This window comes from Juglans microcarpa x Juglans regia, chromosome 2S, assembly GCF_004785595.1.
Source record: "Juglans microcarpa x Juglans regia isolate MS1-56 chromosome 2S, Jm3101_v1.0, whole genome shotgun sequence".
NCBI classification, from domain to species: domain Eukaryota; kingdom Viridiplantae; phylum Streptophyta; class Magnoliopsida; order Fagales; family Juglandaceae; genus Juglans; species Juglans microcarpa x Juglans regia.
In genome coordinates, this window is record NC_054597.1 from 20,630,792 (window position 1) to 20,642,283 (window position 11,492).

At 35.6% G+C, this 11,492-nt stretch overlaps 1 protein-coding gene across 2 annotated transcripts in view; it reads right to left on the bottom strand.

Annotated features, from left to right (window-relative positions):
* LOC121251866 (indole-3-acetaldehyde oxidase-like) overlaps positions 1-3,740 on the bottom strand; it is a 29,570-nt gene extending 25,830 nt beyond the window's left edge. The window contains exons 1-4 of one of the 2 annotated variants that reach the window (XM_041151256.1): positions 3,516-3,740; positions 1,215-2,915; positions 397-656; positions 48-257 (exon numbers count right to left, since the gene is read on the bottom strand). In XM_041151256.1, the coding sequence (XP_041007190.1) occupies positions 48-257; positions 397-656; positions 1,215-2,915; positions 3,516-3,666 (2,322 nt within the window). In that variant the 5' untranslated portion in view covers positions 3,667-3,740. Of the gene's footprint in view, positions 1-47; positions 258-396; positions 657-1,214; positions 2,916-3,111; positions 3,473-3,515 lie in introns of those variants that run through there. The other variant, XM_041151257.1, reaches the window with a different exon arrangement.
* Between the last annotated feature and the right edge of the window lie 7,752 nt (positions 3,741-11,492).

The window sequence follows — 11,492 nt, forward strand, 5'->3', positions numbered from 1 at the left end:
GAACTTGGGGCTTGAGGAGGGGAGCAAGGCTCATAGATTAAAAGTACCTCGGCAGAAAGAATCTTCTGATCAGCTTCAGCCATTCCTTTTGATATATCACCAACCTGTTTTGGGAAAAGAAAAGGAGGAACCTCGAAAAGACTGGATCTCCTAACAGCCTCTTCTACGGAAAGAATTGGCTGTTCTAGATCTTCTAGGTCATAATCAACCACTGCAAAATTTATGGCCATATCTGCACGCTTCTGTGTATCAGCAACCTACACAATCATTTTAACAAGTAGAACGTGGAGAAACCAGAAATAAAGAAATTTTGGGTTTGTATCATCTCCAGAGTGTATATGTTTACAATCAACGAAAATGAAGGCCACATATTCTCAGAAAAGAAATATTAATTACCACCAAGGCAAGACGCTGACCAGCACACTCAGTAAGCTCCTCAGCAAATAAAGGTTCAGTACCAAATATGGTCTTTGATCCAGTATTCTCTCCACCTTTGGGGATGTCTGCAGAAGTAATAACTGTGACCACTCCATCCGGATATGGTTTAGGCTGGAATTTTATACCCCTTACCCATGCCAAAGGCTTTGTGCTATATATGAATGCCCCATGAAGGCAATTTGCAGGTGAAGGAATGTCATTCACATAGACAGCCTCACCTACAGAACAGATCAGGATGAGTGACCTATCTACTTTAATTTAGGAGTTTGCAGCAGTAATTGAAGGGAGACAGTACAAAAAGAAAAATAAAAGAGTTGTGGTCAATCTGATCAGCTAAAATTCACAGCAAACCACTGTTGTATATGTTAGCTAATACTAATCAACCATCATGAACCTGAAAACTATGCAAGGCCATGGAGTGATTCATGAACATGCTTGCATGCAGTACTTTCTCACAAAGTCTTAGAAAGAGAAATGATTTTGACCCAAGTTAAATTTGAGCTCAAAGATGGTGAACAAGGTAAATTTGAAAAACTTTGTCAATTTAAATAACTAAATATTTCAATTCATTTGATGGGTCAAAGTTTAGAAAAGGAATATAAGGCCTACATAGTAGTCATAGCCGTAGTAGCAACATGGGCCAGGTTTTACAAAAAGGAACGCGAGGCCTGCAAACCAGCAGAAGGATGCTGGTAATAACGTAACAATATGATAGAACATAAATTTGAAACATAACCGTATCAAGAAAACCACATAATCATTGCAGTATAACGAACCAGAAGCTTGGATGGCAGCTCCAGCTTTTGTAATTGGCTCACCAACTGGATAATACTCTGTACTTATTTCAAGCACCTGCTTAGCAGATGATAGAAAAGTCGGGATTTTATCATGATCAAGCTGAGGAGTATTCTGGTCTAATTTGGAAACTTCAACCAACAAATCATTCATATACCCATCCAATAAACCATTAAAAGTTTCACCATTATTGTCGACTAAGGGGCTAAAGAAATTAAAAAGAAAACCAATGGCTAAGCTTGACCTATAAGCAGGAGAAGAAGTGCCATCATTTGGTATTATGGTGGCCCTAACTAATTTGATAGCCTCATATAGAACACCTACACTTAAAGTTTTTCCAGCTAAAAATTCCTCCACCTTTCTTGCTCGGATTGCATGTTTGGTCCCATAAGCACCAAAAGCCAGCTGACAGTTATATACAATGATTCCACCAGAAGTTCTACAGGAAGAAACTTCAGCCATAAAAGCAGCATTTAAATAGGGAAGTGCATTTCCAAGAGGCCGCGGTGCAGCTCTATAGGTTTCAAACAGCACCATAGAATTTTTATTAGAAGAAATATTTCTGATCGATTCCCAAGTTGGGATTCTAACATTTAGAAGCACAGTTTTGGAATCCATTGGAGACCTTTCCAGAAACTCCTCCAACATAATCTTTTCACGTCTAGTACCACTCATTATATCCACCATTGAATCCACAGCAAGAAGTATTGTAGCAATATCAGAAGGAAAATGTTTCCTCTGTGCCATCACCAAATTTCCCCCTATACTAGCTGTATTCCGGATGAACCCTGAAGCAATTTTCTCCATATGGTCGGCAATTTTTTTTAACATCATCTCACCATTTGAGTGAAATTCAGCTTTGTTTTCTTTCTTCAAAGCTTCAATAGTTTTAGAGATTGTCACAGTTGCTCCAATCTCAATCCCAGTCAAATCTATTTTAATTGATGAGATCTCAGGAATATACCTTAGATCAATGTATCTCTCATTGCATTCAATTTCCTTGTAATAACCCATTCCCGTGTTACCAGCTACTAATTTAACCAAGCTTCCATCCTTGGTCTCAAGGGAGTCCAATAAGCTTAGAAGTTCTATGAGACTTACAGGATTGTACCAAAAAAATCTTTTAGAATCCAAAACCAAGGAAGACCTGATTTCCTTCTTCAAAAGCTCTGGAAATGTACAGATCTCTCTATTACGGTCATAGAAAGGTAGCCTCTTAATCTTTACTTCCTTACTCTCTCCATTTCTCCAAAAACAGTTCAACCCCAAATCCTCCAAATCAACATCGGCTGCAAAGCTCTTGCAGGCATCAGCTATTGATCTATACCCAGTACAGCGGCAGAGGTTTCCTGCAATAGCCTTTTCGGCTTCAGAAACCGTCAGCTTGGAGAACCCAGGAAAGGGATCAGGTCGATTGGTTTTTTCAGCATTCACCAGCGCTGCAGAGAGTGAAACACACATTCCAGGAGTACAAAACCCACATTGAGAAGCATGGAAACCAGCAAGCCTTTGATGAATTGCGTGCAAACCATCTTTGCTATTTCCAAGGCCTTCAGTTGTTGTAATTGCACATCCATGTACACTACAAAGTAGAGTGAGACATGAACTTGCTGTAAAATCCTCAACCTGATCAAGCACAGGGTCATACTTTGACAATAGAACAACACAAGCACCACAACCACCTGCAATATTGAATTATAGACCATGAAAATAAATCATTACAAATTTGAAGATAATTTATGTTAGACAAATAAATTTTCAGTCATATTAAGATTATCAAAAGGATATAGAAATAAAAATCCAAGAATAATGAGTAGAACAGAAAGAGTATTGATCGGTTGCCGGGAGAGAGAGAGAGAGAGAGAGAGAATGAATTACAGGGAGTTTGAATTTGACATAATTCATTTGGTACTATTCCGCACAAAAAGGAAAGAAACACGAGTTAAATGCACTTTTGAAATAACGCACAGCACACATAAAATTTGAGTTGCAGAGAAGAAAAAAGAAAATCAATTCGGTCATTAAATTTGCATAATCAAGATTCTAAATTACAACCAGTTACTTTAAAGAAATAAAAAATAAAAAATAAAAAGGAAAGAAAGATAATGACGATAATCCAAGATTCTAATTAACTTTCCTCCTTTTTTTCAGAACACAAAACACGGATTTTCCTTGACGAGTTAGCCAACGTCAGAGCGACCCATTACCGACAGAGGAAAATCGATCAGAATCAAACTATCGACCTTTTGTAGGTACAAGAAGACATGAACAAAACAACCAACCTTCACCACAGCCGAGCTTTACACTCTTGAAGCGAGTCTGGGAACGCAAGAACTCGAGCAAAGTAGTCGAAGGGTCAACACTGGAGAGCTCAATCCTCTCTCCATTGACAGCAAACACCAGACTGTTTCCGGTTTCTCTATCCACCGCCATCTATGGGACAAGAGTTGAGAACTGCCGAGCTCGTTGAGTGGGAAGACTTGAGCAATAGGACGAGTGTCACTACTGAAGAAATCATATTTGAAGCGTTACGTAATCGAGAAAATAAGTAAATGAATAAATATAAATAGAAGTAACTATTAAGAGTATCTATTTTATATATATAATGTAGTATCATTTAGATCACATATTTTCTTAAGTGAGTATTGGGAACAATCAATTAGAAGCAATCATGCAGTGAGTGCAAAGTGTGGACTGCTACAATGACTTCTCTCTAGTACGGGATTAAAAAATAATTAATTTTTTAATAATAAATTACACTCTTTATTAAAAAAATAATTATATAATGCTTACGTACTCCACACCACTATATATAATATTATTTAAAAATTATAAAAAATAGTTAAACATTGTGACTCTCTCAAATTTTGTTTGAGATCGGACAGACATGCGAAGCGTCGGGACATGCAACACAGGGTTACCTGTCCCCATTCATGACATAAAAGATGTAATGTTCCTAACATGCATATAGTATTATGCAATATTTGCAGCGAATAATTTTTTTCTCAAGCAATACTATGCACCAAAATTATGATATTTCAAATAGTTAAAACGTAATCCATGAATACTTAACAAAATAACCATCCACGATTACAGCACGGGTCTCAGAAAGTTGTAATATCAAAACAAAGGAGATCTGGCTCCATAATTACATTTTCAAAATACACTATTGGGTTAGTTCGTTGAGTTAATACCAGAATACTATCCAAAGACCTAACTATGGAGGCTGCAAGCTCCGCGTTGCGTCTACGACGCCTAGTCAATCTCCTCCGGTCTGTCAGTGTCTATTCCCTGCTCTGATCCTAACACATCGCCTACCATTTAGGGGGAATGGTAGTTGGGATTACCACGGAGAGATTTGATTACAAATCTCAGCAAATTAACAAGAAACTTCTATACAGATTAATGATGCATGCATGGCAGTAAAAGCATGAATGCATAATCAAAGTCGTAAGTAAACATAGCATAACTTGACATGTAGCATGGCATAAATGACATAACTTGAACTGAAACTGAAACTTAGCTTGACGTGACATAACATGTACATGAACTTAAAACATAACTTGGACTAGCAACATAGCATGAACGTGAACTTGAAACATAATATAGACTTGAAACATAGCATGAATATGAACATACATAATTTGAATATGAACTTGAACATAACATAAACCTGAGCATAACATAATATAAACGTGAACTTGAAACATAACGTGAATGTGAACGTGAACATGACATAACATGAATGTGAACTTGAACACAACATGAACATGTACATAACCTGACATGAACGTGAATTTGCAACATAACACAGACTTGAAACATAGCATGAACGTGAACATACATAATTTGAATATGAACTTGAACATAACATGAACCTTAGCATAACATAACATAAACGTGAATTTGAAATATAACGTGAAATATAACTTGAACATGAAATATATGAACTTGGAATCTTATTCAATAGACTTAATTAAAAAAAGTGACCATACAGGTGCTACACGGGTTCCCTTGAGCCGTGTGTCCCTGCCGATTACCGCATTATAACACATGTGTCTATACTAGTAATGAGTGAATTAATACGTACTCCACAGTTGATGTGGCCCCATGTATTCTACGTGTCACAATCGTTGTATCTTACGTAGTGTATGCTCCACAGTTGTTGTGGCCTCATATTTCATGCTCCACAGTTGTTGTGGCACCATGAATTATTTGTGCTACACTTGTTGTGGACACACGTAAAATAAAGTGTGGCTCCATCGGCGTTAGTGTCTGGCGCGCTCCGGTGACTAGTTAGATAGGCCACATTCGCAACCTGTGACTGTACTTCGTCAACCCAAAGAATTTCATACCTATTTAGACACTCCAGCGTGAATAAAAGAATTCCACTAGGATATTACCCTATCTTAGTGCTTAGGGTCGTGATTGACATGAATAGCTTAACAAGATTGTTTTTGAGATACACAAACTGTATTCGAGACGGGATGGCATGAATACAAAAAGACAGAAGTCCTGATGTAATGTAACGTTATATGAACGTAAGACGACAATCATGACATACTTTGGGACATAAATGGACTAGACAATATTTAGTAACATGGCATACATGTAACAGGCAATATTTCATAACATGACATAACATGTAACAGACAATATTTTGTAACATGACATACATGTAACAGGCAATATTTCGTAACATGGCATAACATGTGACAGTGAATATTATATGACATGACATACATGTAACATATGGCATACGAATGTGACATACTTGAAACATGTAGTAACATGAGATAAAATATATTATGTAACAGATAAGTATTTCATGACAGAATAATTCGTGTAATAGATAAACATGTGATGACATGGCGTAGCATGGCATATATAACAACATACGAACATAAACTGTAGTTCCCTTATACATCACACATATACAGTAAGCTAATAGTAAGTTAAGAGCTAACTTATCTCGATCGTTGCATTCTACGAGACTAAAGCGCGAAACACGAGGAGATGTAAGAGAGTATTCTAAAAGTTAGAAATTTAATTACTAACAATTCAAAATGTAAAAAGAGACAATTTAGAGTAAAATTATCATTTTACCCTCTACATGTAGGAAAATGACCATTTTACCCATAACTTAAGAATTTCACATCCTAACTCCAAAAATTACCAAACTTTACATTCCTCATATAAATTTTATCCTAGACCCAAATATCAACTTAGAAAAATTTAAAACCATTCACAACTATGAAAAACTCACTATGGCCGATGTCATTTCTCTTAATTTTAGTTGCAATTTCTTTCATCTTCAAAACTCATGATTAAACTAAAATTTTATATCAAATATCTTCATTTCCTAAGTTTAAAAACACACTTAAAAAATATCCATTAAATAAAAGTTAATCATCAACACCAAACTTTTTATAAGAAAATCCAAACTTTTTAATAAAAGGTAAACCCTTAAATCACAAGTTTTAACTTTAATAAAGACATATCCAAAAATTCCAAAACAAATCAAATCTTACTTCTAATATATTCATAACATTATCCTAAAATCAACCATGCTTTAAATAATCAAACAAAAATCACCAAAAATTACAAAACAACACTTAGAGTTTTTGGTTTTACACTTAGGCCAAAACAGAAACTTCTCTCACAACTAACTTTGATCAATCTCTTGATCCGTGGCTTAAAGATATGTGATCTTTAAACTAAAACATCACATGATTTAAAAATGTGTCATAAAGAAGATCCAATCATCAATTTTAAAACCACTAAAACTCAATAAAACATGGATCTAACCCAAAAAATCAAATCTTAGGCCTAACCGAAATCCTCTTTCATAGAAAAATCATATATTTAAAACTAATACTAAATATCTTCAAAATAACATCTTAACAGATATAAGAGACTTAGGATCATCACATAAAAATATCAAAACCTTTGGAATAAAATTAAACCACGAAATATTCAAACTTTCACAAAACAAAAATTGTGTTTCCACTTCCAGTTTTCAAGTTTCTAAATCTAAGGAAATCTACCATCAAAAGCTTTATCCATGCAACAAAACCACAATGAACATTCATAAACACATTCTAACAACACTCAATAAAAATTTTTGATCAAAATATGTCCATTGGCTTGGTCAAAAATTTCAAAACATACCATACTCTCCAGTTTCACGCCCAGAATGACCTTACCATGGTTAAAAATACTTTTGACCAACCAAATGAGCATGTAATGAAACTCATAAGATATCTACGGAAACTACACTCAAATATAAACAACTTTTATGAAGGAGTTATCATGAAAAAAAACTTACAAAGGGTTTAAAACCTCTACACAAAAGACCCAGAAATTTGCCCGGGAAAGCTCTTTTGAGTTTCTCTCTAAGAACGGGGTGAAGAAGTGATGAAAGGGAGTGAAATGTATCTTGCACAATTCTCGACTTCTGCAGGGGGAAGTTATGGGCTTGAATAACCCTTGATTGGAGGTGGCTATGTGACATAAAGTGGAGAATAGAGAGGAGCAAGGACTGCCTACATCAATTGTGAGATATGGAGGTTGATGGGATGGATTTCTCCTTCACATCAAGGCACTATTGGGTGCAGCCAGTGGCAGTGGATGGTTTTCCATGTGGAGGAGAAAACTTCTTCAAGAAACTTTGCATGGTCAAATTTGTGAGCCTTGGTGGGCCTCAACTAAGTGGACTTCAATTTGTGGTTTAAATGGGGTTTGGTTAGGGTTTGAGATGCTAACAAGTCCAAATCTAATTTTTCTTAGCCCAATCAAATTTCAAGGTTTAAATGGTTGAATAATGATGCCATAACAATGATTTGATTAATTAATAGTATGTGGAAGTGATTTAATCAAGTGATTAAACACAATGCTAGAAATCGGATTAAAAAGGGTTTGGAGGCCAACTTTAGAGTTTGGGGAAACCGTTTAGGGTTTCGGTTTCAACCAAGCTTTTGGAATTTCAATTGGATTCCAACCATTTAGTGTTTTGCTAGGTTTGAAACGCTCTTTGGTCTGGCACAATTTGGTCTATCAGATGAAACAAAATTTTGCTTAGGTGGCATGATGTCACACCTTGATTTCCTTCACGAATCCATCTAATGGTTTCTCATGGTGCCAAGTGTCTAATACTATTCACTATGTGTGGCTAAGATCTTGCCAAGTATCTAAATAAAACTTCTCTAACCTAATTTAGGCATTCTATACTGTGATTTTGAAAACACTGCACTGGGTGCGCTTATCAAAATTACTATTGACTCCAAAAAAATGCAAAATAACCTTAGTACTGAAAAATCCTAAATATTCATATTAACCTATAGTGAAAATCGTTTACCGAAATTCAATCCCGAAGTGCCCCTAAAAATAATTTCACAATTTCAAACTTGTGTCTCGTCCGAAATTATGAAAATATGTTATTACGCTATAAAATCATAAATAATCAACTGAGTCTAATGACATAGACAAAAACACATTTTGACACTTCTAACTCTCTGAAATAATTAAAACTCATATTTCTAGAACCATAGTGAGTGATAACACTGACTATGTTGACAAATTAAAATCTGTGTGATTGGTCGATTTGTAAAAACTTATGAGCTTTTCACGAAATTCCTAAAGTCAATAAAAATTTTATTAGTGAATTTCTAGCGGGCTGTTACAAATATGTTTATTTTTATATTTTTTTAAATAATGAATACAGAGACATCAGATTTTTTAAATTTGTGCCATAAAGATCAGTTTTGATAATTTTTTAGAAATTTTGTAAAAAGTTTTGAAGATAGATTTGATGGAACTTCATATATAGTTAGATATTTCACGTTACCTATGAAGTTTAGGGGAGGTAAGAAAGTTTTTATATTATACCAAACAAGAGAAAAAGGCCATGACAAAATATTTACTCAACTCTTACCCGAAATTCGGTTGTTTGAGATCAGTACCACAGAGTTCGCTAGACTCTTGGTTAAAATTCAGTTAAAGAGTTCACTTAATGCTGGTTAATTTCATTCGCTTAACTCACTCAATTTTATTTTTACATAACTACATTTTGTGTTGAAGAAAAGTCATGGTTGGCTAATACAAGTATTTAACACTTAACATTCCTTTTCACATCAACAATAAAACTAATTTTCTAATTTTAATCTTGCTAAAATATTTTGATAATTTAAAATATTTTAATGTAGAAATGTTTGGAGGGCTTGAGCAAGATTACACATCAGACTAGGTGCTACTTTCCACGTGGTGACGTGGAGATGCTGGCTATTAAAAGAAAAGAATACTCTTATCGTGACTATTGAATGGTAATGATTTTCCATTTTAACAAAGAAAAACATCATTTCGATGAAGGTGGCCACGTAGACTTGCGGTCTTGTAATTTTTTTTTTCAAAGAGACGGTCACATGTCTAAGAGTGATCCCCTCTACTTTTATTAAAAAGTCATCACTTATGACGGAGGAATACTGTAGTTACAAAGGAAGACCCAAAAAAGACCAAGCAAAAACAACCTTATTATCAAAGAATGACATTAATACATATTTAGAAAAATACCAATTAAACCTGACCAGCCAATGACGCAAAGGAACCATACACAGTTCTGAATATCTACAACATATGAAATCAAAACTACAGTCCTTACCTTAGACGCACATAAGGAAAATAACATTTATTAAGGCACAACAGACCTTTAAGTCTACGAGGAAGAAAGCTATGAGCCCGAAGATCCATGCACAGGTTATGAGCACCTTATTTGGCAAAATAATCAGCCACCATGTTACATTCTCTAAAAACATGGCAAATACGAGCATCAACACTTCGAAGAAGATCAAGAACCTCCTCCCAAAAGTCTCATAAATACCAATGAGTACATTCCCCACGTTGAATCCATGAAGCTACCATCAAGGAGTCTGTCTCAACTATAATCTCCGACAACCCCAATTCCTTACATAGTTTGAGACCATACCTTAAAGCTCAGAATTCATCAACAACATTAGTCTGACGCTAGTAGTGATTTGAAAAACCTACATATAACTCACCTCTATGATCATGAAACACACCACCCCCGCCAGATAGTCCATGATTGCCCAACGAACAACCATCTATATTCAGCTTCCAATAACCATGAGTTGGACCTTGTCAAGCAAAAGCTCTAGGTTTAATATATCTCAGCTAAAAGATAGTGCATTTAATACTCCGCAACATGTCATGGGCCCTTTGAGAGCCAGAACTATCTTCATCGGCATCAAAAAAATATTCTGAATTTGAATTAAAATAGCCAACACCATAGTCTCCAAAGAGACTTTTCGATTTTCCATAGGAATCTTACAACGAAACACCCATAAACCCAAATAATCATTCTCGGAATAACTCCACACATTATCTCCATCTGAGTAGAACTATTGGCTTTCGACCACCATAGAGAAGCACGATCAAAAATACTTTGCCCACTTCTATATCTAACCTCTAACCTTTTAGAGAAAAATTCCCAAATTTTTTCTGCCAAAAAACCAGTTCCAAATAAATGCTCTTCTGGTTCAATAACACCTCTATCCACACAACAATAACAACGAGATGCTAGGGAAGTACCGAGTTTATTAATATTCCCATCAACAGGCAACGCATGATTCCAGAATTTCCAGACAATATAAGAAACTTTGCTAGGAATACCTCTAAACCAGGTCCACTTTACCCAATGCGGCTGTGTCGAGATAAGACGTAAAATATGCCATGCTCCCTTCGTCGTAAACTGACCATCAGACGAAGGAACCCAAATGAAAATATATGGACCCTGTTTTATCCGCACATTTGCTTGAAGAATTTCATTGCATATCTCTTCCCAAACCAAAGCTGACAGGCGAGGGATATTCCAACCAAATGGAAAAAGCAAATCACAAACCTGAAGCAAATGAGACTCACTTACTTGGATTCTATCAGCAAGCACACTAGATGGGAGCCAAGGTTCAAACCAAAAGTTTACTTTACCATCCCTTATTTTCCATAAACCATAATTAAAAAGCAACGACACTCTCTCAATAACACTCTTCCAAAAAGAAGAACCACGAGGATACTGATAAGCTTCCCAAGGAGACATGCTCATCAAATAACGGCTTAATAAGAGCGAGTCTTGTACTTCCTTAAGATACCTCACCCCCAAGCCACCTTCAAGAATCGACTTGCAAACTTTCCTCCAAGAAACTCAAGCTTCCTTTTTTCTCCCATCCTTGGATCTCCATAGAAATTCT